Source organism: Lathyrus oleraceus, chromosome 2, assembly GCF_024323335.1.
Source record: "Lathyrus oleraceus cultivar Zhongwan6 chromosome 2, CAAS_Psat_ZW6_1.0, whole genome shotgun sequence".
In the NCBI taxonomy this organism is placed as follows: Eukaryota; Viridiplantae; Streptophyta; class Magnoliopsida; order Fabales; family Fabaceae; genus Lathyrus; species Lathyrus oleraceus.
Genome location: NC_066580.1, coordinates 5,405,806 through 5,424,709, shown reverse-complemented (window position 1 = coordinate 5,424,709; position 18,904 = coordinate 5,405,806). Strand labels below are relative to the sequence as shown.

At 33.7% G+C, this 18,904-nt stretch overlaps 2 protein-coding genes across 3 annotated transcripts; one reads left to right on the top strand and one right to left on the bottom strand.

The window, feature by feature from the left end:
• The first annotated feature begins 3,717 nt into the window (after nt 1-3,717).
• LOC127117541 (subtilisin-like protease SBT5.3) lies at nt 3,718-7,173 on the top strand. Its single transcript, XM_051047595.1, has 10 exons — nt 3,718-3,810; nt 3,905-4,112; nt 4,204-4,368; nt 4,482-4,605; nt 4,779-5,319; nt 5,417-5,514; nt 5,616-5,864; nt 5,949-6,063; nt 6,273-6,477; nt 6,593-7,173. The coding sequence occupies exons 1-10, from the start codon at nt 3,718-3,720 to the stop codon at nt 7,135-7,137; spliced, it is 2,343 nt and encodes a 780-aa protein (XP_050903552.1). The 3' UTR covers nt 7,138-7,173.
• A 2,269-nt stretch (nt 7,174-9,442) lies between these two features.
• On the bottom strand, nt 9,443-11,847 carry LOC127117540 (uncharacterized). 2 transcript variants are annotated; one of them, XM_051047594.1, is made up of 2 exons: nt 11,410-11,847; nt 9,443-9,990 (listed from the first exon to the last, which is right to left on the bottom strand). In XM_051047594.1, exon 1 carries the CDS (start codon nt 11,652-11,654, stop codon nt 11,454-11,456), a length of 201 nt encoding a protein of 66 aa, XP_050903551.1. In that variant the 5' UTR covers nt 11,655-11,847; the 3' UTR covers nt 9,443-9,990; nt 11,410-11,453. The 2 variants fall into 2 exon arrangements, with proteins under 2 accessions (XP_050903551.1, XP_050903550.1); XM_051047593.1 differs by having other exon boundaries at nt 9,443-9,910.
• Between the last annotated feature and the right edge of the window lie 7,057 nt (nt 11,848-18,904).

Sequence of the window (18,904 nt, the reverse complement as noted above, 5' to 3'; positions counted from 1 at the left end):
TGTGGACAATGTGGGGGGACCTGGAGGGTTTACCAGAAGCGGTCGTCTGTTTGCACCGCAGCCTTTGAGAGACGACAATGCTGAGGCTCTCGCCAAAGAGAAGGGTAAACAAGCGGTGGTTGATGAAGAACCTGTACAGAAGGAAGCGCCTGAGGGCTCATTTGAGAAGGACGTGGAGGAGTTTATGAAGATTATTAAGAAGAGTGACTACAAGATTGTAGATCAGCTGAATCAAACTCCGTCCAAGATTTCTATCCTTTCATTGCTGTTGTGCTCTGAGGCACACCGTAATGCCTTGCTGAAGATGTTGAATCTGGCTTACGTGCCTCAGGAGATCTCTGTCAATCAGTTGGAGGGTGTTATTGCTAATGTGAGCACAAGGCACGGTTTGGGGTTCACAATCCTGGATTTGACACCTGAAGGTCGTAACTATAACAAAGCCCTGCATATCACTATGGAGTGTAAAGGCGCAGTATTGTCACATGTGTTGGTGGATACTGGCTCGTCTTTGAATGTCCTGCCCAAGAAGACTTTGAGCAAGATAGATGTTGAAGGGGTTGTCCTCACTCCAAGCGATCTTATTGTTCGTGCATTTGATGGATCCAAACGGTCCGTTTTTGGTGAAGTCACGTTGCCTGTGAAGATTGGCCCGGAGGTGTTCGGTATTATCTTCTATGTGATGGATATCCAACCAGCATATAGTTGTCTTTTGGGGCGTCCCTGGATACATGGGGCTGGAGCAGTGTCGTCAACTCTCCATCAGAAGCTGAAGTATGTTTGGAACGGTCAGATTGTAACTGTGTGCGGCGAGGAGGAAATTCTGGTGAGTCATTTATCCTCTTTCAAATATGTGGAGGTGGATGGCGAGATCCATGAAACTCTGTGCCAGGCGTTTGAGACCGTTGCTCTTGAGAAGGTGGCTTTCGCTGAGCAGAAGAAGCCAAGTGCCTCAATTGCATCCTACAAACAGGCTGTGGAGGTTGTCAACTCAGGCAATGCAGAAGGCTGGGGCAAGATGGTGGACTTGCCCGTCAAAGAAGACAAGTTTGGTATTGGTTATGAACCTCTGCAGGTAGAGCAGGGTGAGCAGAAAGGGCCGAGTACCTTTACCAGCAGAAAGGGTAGACACAACAATCTCAGACTTAGACACAACCAACTCAGTCTCAGGCTTAAACACAACAATCTCAGGCTCAGACTCAAGCTAACACAAAAGCTAAAGCAAGTGGTTCAAGGACTCCAGTCAAGAAGTTAAACATTAGGATGCCAACAAGAAGTGTGGGGTCACCAGGCCCTACAACTAGGTTATTTACATCAAGAAATGTGGCAGACCCTACAACTAGGCTCACTTAATCTTAAGCAAGCAAGAAGAAAAAATAGATATTTCTGTTATGATGTTTTAGGTCATATTTTGGTCTGTAATGTCACATATTTTGGTACTATGTTTTGGTACAATGTGATGTCTTAGTCTGTAATGTCACTTATTTTGGTACTATGTTTAGGCATTATGTTTTAGGTATATGTTTTGTAACCCTTATATGGGAATTTTGTTATGGTGCTATGAAAGACATATTTTGTCAATATTCTATTATGGCCAAATATACAAATTATAACAGCTAAATTATACTAATTTGTCTAGTTAAATTATAGTGCAAATTATAACCAATTAAGTTACAAATTATAGCAGTTAGGTTATAGTTCAACGAAACCAGTTATAGTGTTCATTTTGATATACAAATTATACCAGTAACTATATCAGATGATAAACAACATTGCACAATTCCATTTCATTGATCTCATAAAACAATATTGTAGAAATACAATTCATTCATCCCATAGAACAATTCAATTTCATTTCATTGTACAATTACATTAACAAATTGTAGATTAATACACTTAAAGCAATAAAAAATAAATTTCTCCAAAATGTCTTCCACTTCATTGGATTATTGAGAGCCCTCTCAAGTTCTTCAATTAATCCTTTAGATTTAAGTAATTTTTGATGTTAATCTTCATTCTCCTTTTCTTAGATTTTCAACCTCTTTTTATTTTTATTTTTGATAAACATGTCTTTGTCATCTTTCACTTCAACACAAAATCAATCAAAATAATCACATTCATTACTTGTATTCCCCTGCACAGGTTACATAGAACATTACCCACTGTGTAAAATCGAAATTGCAAACTTAACAAGATAGATCATACCTTATAATGTGGACATCCCCAAAATTGCTTCGCAAAATCACCACACCAACAGTTAGGTCCCCAAAATGGATGTTAACACTTTTTCACGTTTAACAACGTTAGTGTGTTTTGTCTGCAAAGTATAAACGTGGTACATTTAATACAATTGAGGGACGAAAATGAGCCTTTTAAAAATTATGGGACCAAAATGAATCCCGCGCTAAATATATGAGACGAAAAAGGCTATTTTGCCTAGAATAAAAACAAATTTGTCTTTATTTAGTGTATATTGATTTATTGTAATTATACATTATTAGTATATTGATTTGTTGTAATTACATTATTAGTTTCCTAAACTAATAAATGAAATCTTGTATATTAATCAAAAAAGAGATCAATGAAATCATAAAATTATGATCCGTTTGAATGTGTTTTAGTTTTTAGTTCTTAAAAACTACTATTTTTGTTCCTTTATATAAGAGATAAATTTTTTTGGGTTTATTGAATAATCAATATATTTGATCAGTTTATAGATTAGATACATTAATTATTCAATGAACCTAAAAATGAGTTGTCTCTTCTAAAAAGAACGGAGGTAGTATTTTGTAAATCAACTTTAAAAAACAATTTTGAAAAAAAATTGACAAAAAATATATTTGATAATCTTACATTCAAAAGCTGTTTTAAAGTTGTATAATATTACAAATGAAAAGTGTATCAATTTTCTTTGTTTTTCCTCTATTCCTAATTTCCAAAACTAAAAATTAGAAACCAAAATCACTAAAATCTGTTTTAATTTTAAAATTTTTGAAACTCTTAAATAAAAAATAATTTTTAAAAACAGTTTTGTAAAATTATACTCCCAAATAAGTTTTATAATTTTTAAATTTTAAAAATTAAAAAACAGTTTCATAAAATCAAATCAAACACACGCCTTTACTTTCTTACACGAAAGAAAAGAATTGATTTATGTTTTAAATTTTATTTTAAGTGACTAGCGCCTAAATGACATTAGCCTCTTAAATAAACTTATATAAGTAAGCTTCACAAATTATCATCATATCTTAGTGATGAACTTGTGGAATCTCCCACGTACTTTTCCGTTCTATTCTCATTTTTCTTCCCCTAATCCATAACGTTAGTTTATTTCGTACTCCATGTGACATGTTTTTTTTTGGGGAGTAAAAAAGTCTTCATTACTCCATTCCTATAGTTAATTTATTCCATTTTTGATGAAAGGTAACTTTCAGCATGGACACATGCCAATGCCATTTAATATGTTTCATGATCAAAATGGAAAATTACACAATCACATCATGTTAGTATTATAATGAAAAGTGAGAGAATAAGCAATAAGGGCTTGTTTCAATAACTTTTTCAAAAAAGTGTCTTTTGATTCAATAGTGTCATGTTTAATGCCAATTGCATTGGAACAATTCACATGTAGTCTTAAAGCGTAAAATGCAAAAGAAGCAAAACTTTTGTATATAATGAGTAGAGAAAACATAGTTTAGCATCTCAATTCAAAGAGAAATGATGTCTTCTTCCTACATTTCTCAGCTTTTTATTTCATCTTTTCTTGTTTTTTCTTTCTTCTTACAAGTGCAACCATCCTTTGCCGTTGGAAAGGTGAGTAGTGAAAAAAATGAAAATGATGTATTTAAATTAAGATAATAAAAAAAATTCACTATGTTGTAAATTTCTAATGCATTTTCTGTTACAGTCCTATGTTGTTTACTTAGGAGCACATTCTCATGGCCTAAATCCTTCTTCTGCTGATTTAAACTATGCAACAAAATCACATTATAGTTTATTGAGCTCTATCCTAGGGAGCTATGAGAAAGCCAAAGATGCAATATTCTACTCGTATAATAGACACATCAATGGTTTCGCAGCAATCTTGGAAGATGAAGAAGCAGAAGAGCTTGCGAGTGAGAAAATTATTAGCATATATATGCTTTTGTTGTCTTCGAAGATGTTTTGATATGACGTGTTCGATGACTATTAGATATTGATTTGCAGGAAATCCAAATGTGGTGTCTGTATCCTTGAACAAAATGCATGAACTGCATACAACAAGGTCATGGGAGTTTCTTAGACTACAAGGTAATGGAATATCTCCTAAGGACTCTAGTTGGGAGTTGGCAAGATATGGTGAGGGCACAATCATTGGTAACCTTGATACAGGTATATATAGGTTTCATATGATTTAGCGACGAAAAACCATTGGAATCCTTTTCTATGACAGTTGTTAGTTGATACAATGATGTGATGCAAATACAATCCTTTTTCTTAAATAGGTGTATGGCCGGAATCTGAGAGCTTTAGTGATCAAGGAATGGGCCCTATTCCGGCTAAGTGGCGTGGAAACGGGATATGTGAAATCGACAAATTTATTGACTCAAACAAAACTTATTGCAACAGGTATGTTGGTGTCGGGCACTGACACATGTCGTGATATTCAGTTACATAAAATTGTCATATTACCACTGATGTTGATGTGTCAGTTTCATGTCTGTCTTTTGGTATTTATGTTTGTCTGTGTGTGTGCATGATTCTTAAAGCTATTCACATTTGTAATTGTTCCATAAATGCAGGAAGCTGATTGGAGCTAGAATGTTCTACAGAGGTTATGAGGCGCAGGCAGGCATACGGAACGCATCATTTTACACTGCACGAGACACGATCGGCCACGGTTCTCACACGCTATCAACAGCTGGAGGTAATTTTGTTCAAGGAGTAAGTGTTTTCGGCAATGGCAATGGCACTGCCAAAGGTGGATCTCCGAAATCTCGTGTTGCAGCCTATAAAGTTTGTTGGCCAGGAGAAGGCATACATTCGGGTGGCTGCAATGACGCAGATATCTTAGCTGGTTTCGAAGCTGCCATAAGTGATGGTGTTGATGTGATTTCAGTTTCTCTCGGTGCAAAGTCTAGTAATCTGTTTGCAGATCCAATTGCTATAGGCTCTTTTCATGCAGTTGCCAATGGCATAGTAGTAGTTGCTTCTGCCGGAAACTCTGGACCTTATTCCGGAACTGTTTCAAATACCGCACCTTGGTTATTCACCGTTGCTGCTAGCACAATCGATAGAGACTTCACCAGTTATGTTAAGCTAGGTGACAACAAGTACCTTAAGGTATTGCATTATTCTCGATTCTTGTATACATTGCGCATGTAAAAAAAGTTTTTCACATGCGATCGAACTTGAATTTGGTTCTTTTTATGATTGTTAGGGAACAAGTCTTTCGCCTAAGGACTTGCCATCACAGAAGTTGTATCCTTTGATTAATGCAGAAGATGCAAAACATTCCTATGCTCTAACTGGAGCTGCGTAAGTGCAAATTCTTCGAGTTCTATTATGAATGCGAATGATTTTTTATTTATTTTTAATTTCTTAGTACTTAGAAGATTGTTTCATATGAACTCTTGTAGGATACACTGCCGTTTCGGAACACTTGATGTTGAAAAAGTGAAGGGTAAAATAGTGGTATGCCTTGAAGATGAATATAGTGGAGCTTTTTCTGCAGGTGCAGAAGCTTTTTCTGCAGGAGCAGTAGGAATGATTTTGACTAGTGTAATTGATAGTTTCTATGATGCTATGGCAATCCCTCATATTTTACCTACTTCATATGTCAATCACACTGATTCTCAATATATTGATTCCTACATCAGAAGTCAAAAGTAATGTTCTTTCTTCTATATTCATCTTTGTTTCCATTTTGTTATTAAAGTTTGCGGAAATTGATGTTTCTTTATATATTGCAGGAACCCTGTTGCTTACATAACAAAAGCAGTAACAGAAACTCCGATTATTCCAGCTCCGGTGATTGCTTCGTTCTCATCAAGAGGACCTAGCACCATTCTTCCATCAATCCTAAAAGTTTGTTACCTTGTTCTTGGTCATCAACTTTGCGATGGATGCGTACATTTAACTTCAATTAGCACAATTTTATTACTATATGAAACACAGACACCAGACACGACACATACGAGCTGATGATAACTTAAGAAAAAATGTACTTTAAGTCTATATGTCGATTCTGCAACCGGTATGACTGTGACAATTTTCTTTTTTGTCTTGTGTTCTAGCCTGACATCACTGCACCTGGTGTGAACATAATTGCTGCTTACTCAGAAGCCACAAGTGAAGATGAAGATAAAAGAAGGACTTCATACAAATCCGCATCTGGAACTTCTATGTCATGCCCTCATGTGTCTGGCGTCGTAGGCCTTCTCAAAACACTTCATCCTGAATGGAGTCCAGCAGCTATCAAATCCGCAATCATGACCACTGGTACTGCATAACTCGATCATTCAACGCATTGATCCATTGTTGCTTAATATGTCGTATTTTTGCTCGTAGCTCGTGATCTTCCAATTAAGTTGACGCTAAACTATGTCTATTTCAGCAACTGGAATGGATAACAGCAAAAGACCTATCCAGGATCGATTCGAAGAAAACGCAACTCCATTTGAATACGGTTCAGGTCACATCCAACCCAAACTTGCTCTAGACCCGGGACTAATTTACGATCTTGAAGTGGTTGATTACTTGAACCTACTGTGTTCAGATGCTCAATGGCATAAACAAGTTGAGGCTATTTACAACAGGGATTTCATTTGTCCAAAGCTCTACAATATGGTGGATTTCAACTACCCTACAATCACAATACTTGATCTTGGACACAAAGCAGTAGTTGCTAGTCGAACCGTTACGAATGTCGGAGCTCCGAGTAGATATGAACTGCAAATAAAGGCACCAGATGGAGTTTCGGTTTATGTTGTGCCAAGTTTCTTGAGCTTCAAGGAAGTTGGTGAGAAGAGATCATTCAAGGTTGTTGTAAGGAAAACTATGAAAAAGGGTAATGCTACAATGGAATATGTATTTGGGGAGTTATTGTGGACAAATGGGAAACATAGAGTGAGGAGTTCTATTGTAGTGAAGCTCAAGTAGAAGTGACGTCACTTGGCTAAACTTGTTATGGCATCATCAATCAATAAATTTATAAATTGATGTGTTTTATTTATATAGTTATAGTAATCTTTTTATAAAAAACTTTATCTGATATCCGGTACGATTAATCTAAGTGGATCAATTTCCCTTTCATTAGTAGAGTCCATTTAAAGTTAGAGCATCTGAGGGTCACCTAACCGACCTTCGGTCCCACATCCCCTAGCTACCCGAACCCGCGGTCCTAATCCGCGTTGATGATTCAGCACTGGTGTTTGAGCATCTGAGGGACCAGGAGCATCACTACCAACTACAGGAGATTGCCTGTTGAGATAGTCAGACAAATCGGCATAGTCTTGAGTATGCACCGAAGGTGTACCGCCATAGCTGAGTTCATGACCCATGCCAGAGTAGTTGACTTATGGGTGTGAATGATGCGTCGAGGAAAGGTTGGAAAGATTGTTGGGGTGTTTGGTAGAGATAAGGTTATTGAAGGTGATGATCAACCAACGCCAATACCTCATAGTCATGTCTACAATCCGTCTCAACATATGACAAACATGGATTTGCATGACGGTGAAACATCCAACAATATTTTCTATAAACCGTATCCACGATCAGAAGGCGAGTTAAAAGTGGGAGACATGTTCCGCACTAAAGAAGAATGTGTGCGAGCTATCAAAAAATTCCGCATGAACAACTCTGCTGATTTTACAGTAAAACGCACTGATTCGAGAAAGTATGTCATCAAATGTCGTAACATCCTTTGTAAGTTTCGGTTGGCTGCATCTTACAAAAAGAAAAACGAATTTTGGGAGATAGATTCAATAGACCCACCTCACAGTTGCATTGCAACTAACGTTGAACAAGATCACCGTAAATTAAGTGTTGCATTGATATGTCAAGACATTCTGCCGCTTGTTAACAAAGATCCATCAGTGAAGGCGAGTATAATTATATCCCATATCAGAACAATATATAATTATACTCCATCTTACAAGAAAGCGTGGATTGCAAAGACAAAGACTGTTGAACAGGTATTCGACAACTTGGAGGATTCATACAAAGAATTATCACGGTTTTTATGGGCACTAAAAACATATGTCCCAGGAACAGTGACAATTATGGAGACATTACCAGCAATGACGCCAAACGGAACCTGTGTTACAGGTAATTGAATCTTTCACCGTATCTTTTGGGCGTTTGACCCATGCATCAAAGGTTTTGCATTCTGCAAACCTATTATTCAAATTGGTGGAACTTGGTTATACGGAAAATACAAGGGTACTTTGCTTATGGCGGTTGCACAAGACTGCAACAATAATGTCTTTCCCATTGTCTTTGCTCTGGTTGAAGGGGAAATGACTGGTGGTTGGGGTTTCTTTCTTCGACATCTCAGAACGCATGTGGCTCCACAAGTCAATCTCTATTTGATTTCTAATAGACATGCTGCCATAGAGAGTGCCTACAACAACCATGACAACGAATGACATAATCCTCCTTTTACCCATGTCTATTGCATTAGACATATTGCACAAAACTTCATGCGTGCAATAAAAGATAAGAATCTTCGTAAGAAGGTGGTGAATGTTGGGTATGCTTTAACTCAACCGTCACTTTAATATTATCGTGATGAAATTAGACTATCTAATGAAGACGCAGGAAGATGGTTGAATAACATACCAATATAGCAGTGGATAAGGGCATTTGGCGGAGGTTGTCGATGGGGGCACATGACAACAAACTTGTGGAATGCATGAACGGGGTATTCAAATGCATTAGAAATCTGCCAATAACCGCCTTGATCAGATCAACCTATTATAGGTTGACTTCTATGTTCGTAATCAGGGGTGAAAGATGGAGTGCGGTGTTAATGTCTGGGCAAGTTTTCAGTGAGTGTTACATGAAAGTCATGAAAGATGAGAGCATCAAAGCTAGCACACACGCTGCAACAGTCTTTGACCGTCATAGGAAAAATTTCAGTGTCTAGGAAACAATGGACCACAACGAGGGGAGACCGTATTTAGCCTATGCTGTCAGACTAAACAGAAGTTGGTGCGACTGTGGAAAATTCCAGTCCTTCTGCATTCCTTGCTCCCATGTCATTGCAGCATGCACATATACTCGCCAAGACGCTTACAACCATCTATCTGATGTGTACAAGGCCGTCACTATCATGAATGTATATAATAAAAGCTTCTTTGTGCTACCAATGGAGGAATACTGACCTCTATACGAAGGTGACATAGTTTGACACAACGACGAGATACGTAGAAAGAAAAAAGGAATGCCAAACAGCACACGTATCAGGACAGAAATGGATATGATAGATAAAATGATAAGACTATGTAGTATCTGTCGTCAACCAGGACACAACAAGAACAACTGTCCCAATTGAAGAGCATCATCTGGGTCATAATCTTTTTTTAACATTGTATTTTGTAACCTTCAATTTTTATATATCATTAAGTTTTTGTTACAACGAGGTTCAGAACAAACATCACTACAACATAAGCCAACTGAAAACAAAATATTTCTAACTGATTACAACAATCAAAGTGATGTCATCTCGTCCGAACATCATTTCCCTAGCATCCTTATCAGTTTTCATTCGCACCCAACCAAAGATACGGTCGAGTCTCTCAATACTTCTAATTTTTTTCCCTTCTGGTATTTTCCCATCTAACCAACGAACCAACTCCCTCTTCAGTTGATCGAAAATAGTGATGTTCCAGAAGATCATCAACATCTGAGGTTTGTCTCTCGCACAAATCACCTTTCCATAGCGGCGACGAACACCAAACATGATTGCCAAATGATGAAATGAGATGTGGAAAAATGATTCACACAACAACTCTATTTATAACAAAAAAAATGCATAATACACTGAGATGTCAATCCAATTGGTGTCTCCTTTGAAAAAATACACATGGGTGTCAATTGAATTGGCTGCACCATGTGCCCTAGCCAATCCAATTGGCGCATGCACTCTATTTTTAAGAGAAATCATCAATTCAATTGACGCTTCCTCCTATAAGTGAGATACTTTTGAAATTTTTTTAAAAACAAGATTATTTTGATTTCTTAAAAAATTAGATTATTTTGATAAAAAAATTCTTCATATATACTTATAGTTATTTGTATGATACAAATTTTGATGATAATTTAAAAGTTACAAATGAAAGAGAGAAGAATGTGAAACTCTACGAGAATGAAATGTGAAGATTTAGGTGATTGGCCCACATCACATGACAAGATAACCCCACTTTAATGCAAAAGCCAAATGTCTTTCATCCTACTCCACAAATTAGTTACATACTTTACATGATGGGCACGATTCTTGTTTTGTTTGATTCATTCTCAATTGCCAAGTATCAACATTTCAATGCAAAATAGAATATGTTCTCAAAAGTGGGGATGCAATTTTTGCTTGTTAAAAATTTCATTATTGAAATTGATACCATTACACAAATAATAATAATTAGAAACTAAGGTTCGAGCACTAGTCCTCGGTGATAAGGTTCATTGCCATTAAAAAAGAATATCGTCAGATTAAGATAAGAATTTGTAAATTTATGAACTCGTGATTTTAACTTTTCATGAATCAATCAAAAAGCTTTTTGTGAGTATTAAATTTAAAAGAAAAATAACGCGAACTTATAATTAAGATTTTCATATAAGGCATTCATTCATTGTATTACAAAAATCAATAATTTTTATTCATAGATATAAAATAAATCAATAATTATTCACAGGTATAAAAAATAGTCAATAAAAAATTAATGGCTTAGCGTTCACTTTTCAAGTTGAGGAATTATACATTCTTACGAAAACATTTATGTAAGTTTTTAAAAAAAATCAAGAATACATAAGTAATAATTATTTTTAAATAACAAAATCTTGTTTTAAAAAATACACATATTTTTTTAATCAATTTTAAGACTAATATTTAAAATCCACTCTTTAATGTCATGAGTTCCAAACTCTTATATCTATAAGCTAAAAATTATATAACTAAAGCCATAACTTTTTTTAATCTTAAATATAAAATCTTCAACTAAAATATTTTTAATGAAAAAAGAAAATGCTGACTCGGTGATGGGATAATTCCAACAATTCCACATTTATCAAATGAATTAGATTGAGAATAAGAATAAAGAATTTAAAACACTAATCACTAGAACAAAGAAACTTGATTAATAAAATCATCATAAAAATCCAAATAAACGGATAATTACAAATACGAATTTTAATAAACCATAAAATAGAAATTACCTAAAACAAACGGAACAAGAGAATAATAAGAGAAAAATACTGAACTAGAACAATGGCGGCGGCGCATAACCTAAGAAAGGCCTTCCTCCACCGCCAACACCGCCGCAAGAGTCGCAGTAACTAACAGTATCTTTGATTTTATGAAATCCATGCTTGAAAACACCGAATCCAAACAGAAACCCGATCACGATCACAATCATGATCAAGCACGTGCATAGCATGCAAACTCTACCTGGACAACACATCTCGGATGAATGAATTGTTGTGAGAATTTTGGATCTGAGATGAAAAAATGGAGAAGAAAAATGTGAATTTATAAAAAGAGAATGAAAAAGGGTTAATGCGGAGAAAGAAATGTTACGGATTGAAAACGTTTTTGACGCTTTTGTTGGCTTATAAGGAAAGCTATATTGTTATCTCTTCTTTCATTAAAAACTATATTAAAAGGGGATTTTATATATATATATATATATATATATATATATATATATATATATATATATATATATATATATATATATATATATATATATATATATATATATATATATATATATATATATACTAGAACTTTTCCATTATAAAACTGATTTCAAGCTTTTATTGGCTTATAGAAAGGGTTTAAGCTTTTCCATTATATATATGGAATTTAATTTAACAAAATAATGCAAAGCACTTAGATTTAAAATAAAATAGTGAAAATATTAAAATATTAATAAATATGATGTTAATGTTAAATTAAATATTGCTAAACACAAAAATATTACATTCCATCCCCACACTTGCCATTAGGATGGTTGGAACTACTTAATATTAGAATTAATTTCTAAATCGAATTAGTTGGTGCAATAGATTATAATGGTGGTGAAAAAAGTGTTCTACTAGATAAATGATGTCGATTTTTTTATTCAAATAATTCAATTTTTTAAAAAAAATTCTAAAATAATTCACATTTCAAAGTAACGCACTTTAAAGCACTAATGGTATAACAATTGGCAATTATACTCTAATTTTAATAACAGACATCAATTGGATTGGATTCTGCATCCAATATTGTCAATCGAATTGACGCTTATGTGTAAGGTTTAAAAGCAGTCACCAATTGGTTGGCACCAATGTTGTGTTATTTTTTTTATAATAATTGACATTTTATATAAAAGTCAAAATCGGAAATATTAATATTAATATTAGGTTGTGTTTACATAAGAAAAACAAAAATATTAATGTCATTGACCGGGATGACCCAACCGATCTCCGTTTTCACATCCCTTAGCTACCTAAACATGTGGCCCTAGTCCATATTGTTGATTCACCCCAGGTGTTTGAGATTTGGGGACCAAGGAACACCACCACCACTACAACAAATTCCCTAAGATATTTAGTAAATTCCATGAAGTCTTGTGTATGCAATGAAGCGCTACCGTCATAATTGAGTTTGTGACTCATGTCAGAGTAGTTGGGGAGTGTTTGGGTTATTGGGGTGCGACCGAGATAATTGAAGGGAAACATTGGAGTGAATGATTCATTGAGGAAATGTTGAAATGGTTGTTATGGTGTTTGGTAGCCATCTGATGGTTGCATGTTTTGGTTTTGTGATGTTTGGGCTTCTTAGCTATAGTAGGAGGAACGGTTTGTGTTAAATGATAGTTAAGTGTTTTGGTTATGGTGGCTATGGTAGGGTGATGTGTTAGAGGCATATCGGTGTTGGGTGTCTTGATGATGATCATCTTGTTAGTGGTGTTAAAGGGTATGTTATTGGTATTGTGGTTAGGTAATTGACATGTTAAGGTCGTAGATTTGTCTATTTATGGGCCGATAATTTTGTTGGGTAGGGGGTTGTGAGTAACCGGTCTGATAATTTTGTAGAGGATTAGATGTTGAACCTTCGTGTGTAAGTGACTTGGCGTGGGTCGTATAGGTACATATCATCAGCGAGGAACTCAAATCCAACTGATATGTACCAAGCCATATAATTACGAATTGGTTTTTCTTCGGTTGTCATCACATCGTCACTTTAGACATGGTCATGTCGGTGCTTCCATTTTCGACACTCAAATTTAGTGAAGTTTTGCCAAGGGTTAAGGTTTCATTGATCGTTAACTCTTTGTAGATGTCATTCTCCAAGATATGTCGGGGAATCTGAGATGTGTTAAAGCATACCAAACTGCAATTTAACACGGTCACTATGGTGCATCTCCATAGTGGTGAACCTGATGATTAGTGTGCAATCAGTCCAAACGACTGCATCTTGTCTGTTGATTTCGTGTTCATGATTCAAGTTTATATATGGCATCCAAATGATCTGAAGAGGAAAAATATATTAGATTATAAAATTGGTGATATTAATATCTCTTCTTTCATTAAAAACTATATTAAAAGGGGAAATATATATATATATATATATATATATATATATATATATATATATATATATATATATATATATATATATATATATATATATATATATATATATATATATATATATATATATATATATATATATATATATGAACTTTTCCATTATAAAACTGATTTCAAGCTTTTACTGGCTTATAAGAAAGGGCTTAGGCTTTTCCATTATATATATGGAATTTAATTTAACAAAATAATGCAAAGCACTTAGATTTAAAATAAAATAGTGAAAATATTAAAATAATAATAATATATGACGTTAATGTTAAAGTAAATAATACTAAACACAAATTTTATATTCGATCCCCACACTTGTGATAGTGGTTGAAACTACTTAATATTAGAATTGATTTCTGTATCGGATTAATCGGTGCAATAAATTATAATGGTGGTGAAAAAAGTGTTCTAGATAAATGATGTCGCTTTTTTTATTCAAATAATTCAATTTTTCAAAAAAAAAATCCAAAATAATTCACATTTCAAATAATTTTTCAAAATAACTCACTTTAAAGCACTTATGGTATAACAATTGGCAACTTTATTCTAATTTTAAGAACAGACATCAATTGGATTGGATTCTGCATTTAATGTTGTCAATCGAATTAGCGCTTATGTGTAAGGTTTAAAAGCAGTCACCAATTGGTTTGGCACCAATGTTGTGTTATTTTTTATTTATAATAATTAACATTTTTTATAAAAGTCAAAATCGGAAATATTAATATTAATATTAGGTTATGTTTACATAAAAAAACAAAAATATTAATGTCGTTGACCGGAATGACCCAATCGATCTCCGGTTCCACATCCCTTAGCTACCTAAACATGTGGCCCTAGTCCATATTGTTGATTCACCTCAGGTGTTTGAGATTTGAGGACCAAGGAACATCACCATCACCTGCAACAAATTCCCTAAGATATTTAGTAAATTCCATGAAATCTTGTGTATGCAATGAAGCGCTACCGCCATAATTGAGTTTGTGACTCATGTCAAAGTAGTTGGGGGTGTGTTTGAGTTATTGGGGTGCAACTGAGACAATTGAAGGGAAACATTGGAGTGAATGATTCATTGAGGAAATGTTGAAATGGTTGCTATGGTGTTTGGTAGCCATCTGGTGGTTGCATGTTTTGGTTTTATGATGTTTGGGCTTCTTAGCTATAGTATGAGGGACAGTTTGTGTTAAATGATCGTTAAGTGTTTTGGTTATGGTGGTTATGGTAGGGTGATGTGTTAGGGGCATATCGATGTTGGGTGTCTTAATATGATCATCTTGTTAGTGGTGTTAAAGGGTGTGTTATTGGTATTGTGGTTAGGTATTTGGCATGTTAAGGTCGTAGATTTGTTTGTTTATAGGTCGATAATTTTGTTGGGTAGAGGGTTGTGAGTAACCGGTCTGATAATTTTATGGAGGGTTAGATGTTGAACCTTCTTGTGTGTAAGTGACTTGGCGTGAGTCGTATAGATACATATCCTCAGAGAGGAACTCAAATCCAACTGATATGTACCAAGCCATATAATTGCGAATTGGTTTTTCTTCGGTTGTTATCACAACGTCACTTAAGACATGGTCATGCCGGTGCTTCCATTTTCGACATTCAAATTTACCGAAGCTTTGCCAAGGGTTAAAGTTTCATTGATCGTTAACTCGTCGTAGATGTCATTCTCCAAGATTTGTCGGGGGATCTGGGATGTGTTAAAGCATACTGAACTGCAATTTAACACGGTCATTATGGTGCATCTCCACAGTGGTGAACCTGATGATTAATGCGCAATCGGTCCAAACGACTCGTTGATTTCATGTTCATGATTCAAGTTTATATATGGCATCCAAATGAACTGAAGAGGAAAAATATATTAGATTATAAAATGGGTGATATTAAAAATAAATTATTACATCCATTTATCTGATGTTTACAAGGCCATTAACGTTATGAATGTCTACAAAGAAAGCTTTAGAGTGCTATCAATGGAGGAATATCGGTCTCCATATCAAGGAGACATAGTTTGACACAACGATGAGATGCGAAGAAAGAAAAAAGGACATACAAACAACACGCGTATTAGAATAGAAATTGATACAACTGATAAAATGATAAGATTATGTAGTATATATCGTCAGCCCAGACACAATCAAAAAAATTGTCCAAATGTCAGAGCACCCTCTTCATCATAATTTAGTTTCTCATTTCAATTTTTGTAACCTTAGATTTTGATATATTAATAATTTTTCCTTAGAGCAATGTTAACAACAAACATCACCTTAACTTAAACACACTTAAAAATCACAACATTTTCCAACACGAAACCAGATATCACAAAACGAACAACAACGATCTAAATAAACAACACAACAACATATATCAAAACATATAAAAATACTTAACTACAACATTTAAAAACAACATTTCTAACTGATTACAACATTTAATCTGATATCATTTGGTCCAAACATCATTTCTCTCGCATCTTTATCATTTAACTCGCATTCACCCACGTAGGACATCGTGCCTCTCAATACTTTTAATTTTTCCGTCTTCATGTATGTCTCAATCTAACCAACGAATCAACTCCCTCTGTAGTTGCTCGAAACTATAGATGTTCCAGAAGAGCATCTCCATCGGACGTTTGTCTCTCGAATAAATCACTTTCCCTTTGCGGCGAGGAAGACGAACCATGTTAGAGATATTACCAGACAATGAGAAGAGATGTGGATAAATGTATCACATCTCACCTCTATTTATACTAAAAATAGCACGACATACACTGGTGTTAAGTCAATTGACGTCTGCCCTTAAACCTAACACATATGTGCTAATTGAATTGATAACACTATGTGCAGAAGTCAATACAATTGACTCCATCTCTTTAAATACATAAAAAAAAAATTGTTTAAATTTAGAATGACGGATCAATTTCAGATATGAGATGAAATTTGAGAACTTTTATTATTAATGATAGTTTTCTTATCATGTCGTTGGGAATTCATTATTATTTACGTTTAATTATTTAACTTTACTTTTCCTATATCATTAAAGAAAAAAATTCTAAAATTGTTTTTAATTTAATTTTTCTCATATAAAATTAGTTACATTCTTTTAGTAAATATGAAACAGAAAAATTTATTTATAATAAAATAATTGGAGGAAGTATTATTTAAATTTTTTTACCATCTCATAAATTTATTTATTTATATATAAATTATCAATGAACCATTAATATTTTTCATTATATTCTTTTTTTTTAATTATTCACAAATCATTAATATAGAACAATTTTGTAAAAAATTTAATTATTTTTATTTTGATATAACATTAATTATCTTTTTGAATAATTTTGTCAAAATAATATATTATAAAAACCATATCTACTTTTAAAGAATTTTTTTTCATGGTTGTTAAAACACATTTTTTAAAAATTTATGAAATAGATTTTTACGTTTTTTTAAGCTTAAAAGATTAATTTATGTATATAAAATTCTTAAAAGTAAAACAACTTTCATAATTTTATGATGTTATTTCTAAGGTAATTAGGAGTATATAGTTTTTAAAAAAAGTAAATAAGAGTATAAATGATTTTCATGTGTGAATAAAATTTAAATAAATATTCATATGGTAAAATAAAATAAGTGTTTATATTTTACATATTTTAGTCAAAATCATAAAATGGAAATTTTATAATTAAATAACCAAAAAATTAAATTCCTACATTTTATTTTATTTTACAATGATAATCTATAATAGCAAAGCAAACCAAAAACATTACGTATTACTAAATTTTGAAAATGTTAAACCTTAGCAAAAAAAAAGGTATTGTTTTTATTAGGAAATAAATTAATGATTAATGATTTTTGAGTAAAATTAACGTGTACGTTTTGTTGCAAAGCTTGAATAGGAATGTTGAAGGCGATGTGTTAAAGGAGGATGGTGAAGTGGTTGAGTCCGTTACAACAACTATCTTTTGAGTCTAAATATTTGGTCATTAGTCTCTACTCAAATTAACCAATGATTGAGCTGGGGTAACCATGAAAAAGTAACTTAATGCTTTTGTTTAATGTTACTTCTATGTCAAACAAAATTTAATATTTTATTTGGATCCAAAATAAATAAATTTATTACTTGTGTTTCTTTAACTTTCTCTATTATTTTATCTTTCTTCCATTGGTTGAACCTAGTTAACTAATCACCATTTTTGTTATAAATATGTTGTAGCGGGATTTTCGTTACCTTTAGATTTATTGACTAAACCAAAAGTCAACATATAATTCGAGTCGCCACCGCACTTTTATTTATCCAAAGAAAAATCTAAAAAGCGAACAAAAGCCAAATAAGAAGTTTTTCAAATAAAAAATTAATAAAAAAGTCAGAGATCTAGGTAAGGGGGTTGGTTATGAAATGGGAAGGTTTTACGCATCCAAAACATCCTTAGTACTCTAAGGGAACCCTTTTTGCAAACATGTGTTGTAGGTTGGTATTTGTGAAAAGATTTATGCCAAAGATTGGGGGATGAGAAGAGAATAGGTTATATTTACAAATTTGTTGTTTGAATGGATGAACCCATTGCCTACGTACCATCACAAAGGAGGATCAAAACCTCGTAGTTCGGGGTAAAAAATCTCAAAGATGGGTGAATTGATTTTAATCAAAAGCATTAAGGTCTTTTGTTATCAAAGGGAGAAAACTCAACCTAAACCAACAATCCACCATGTAAGGAGGGCTTCAACATGCCAGTGAGGGGTTAACCCTATAATAAGCATGGAAGACTTATAATCCAACACTAAGGATGAGGTGAGATTTACATCAACCACTATGATAACTCAAACTTATGACTAATGTTTCTGAAAGGTTTTAACAAAATGGCCATTGGAACCATAAAACAACTTGAAATGGATTGTATTTACAAGTTAGACTTATTTACAAAATGAGGTCAAAGTTGGATTAAAGTTTATTCACAATGAGTATTTATGAAAATAGTTTTGAAAAGTCAAAGGCTTAAGGCCTAGGTTTCTAATTTGAAATAAAGTCAAAGTTTTAAAAATGGGTTTTGACTTGGTTAGAGTGTGGAGAAGAAGAGAAGGGTTAATCC

Excerpts from the sequence above, each read along its gene's own strand:
- LOC127117541 (XM_051047595.1), top strand. The coding sequence starts at position 3,718 with ATGTCTTCTTCCTACATTTCTCAGCTTTTTATTTCATCTTTTCTTGTT. Across the intron at positions 5,515-5,615 it reads TATGCTCTAACTGGAGCTGC|GATACACTGCCGTTTCGGAA; the intron begins GTAAGTGCAAAT and ends GAACTCTTGTAG. Across the intron at positions 6,064-6,272 it reads TTCTTCCATCAATCCTAAAA|CCTGACATCACTGCACCTGG; the intron begins GTTTGTTACCTT and ends CTTGTGTTCTAG.
- LOC127117540 (XM_051047594.1), bottom strand. The coding sequence starts at position 11,654 with ATGTGTTGTCCAGGTAGAGTTTGCATGCTATGCACGTGCTTGATCATG.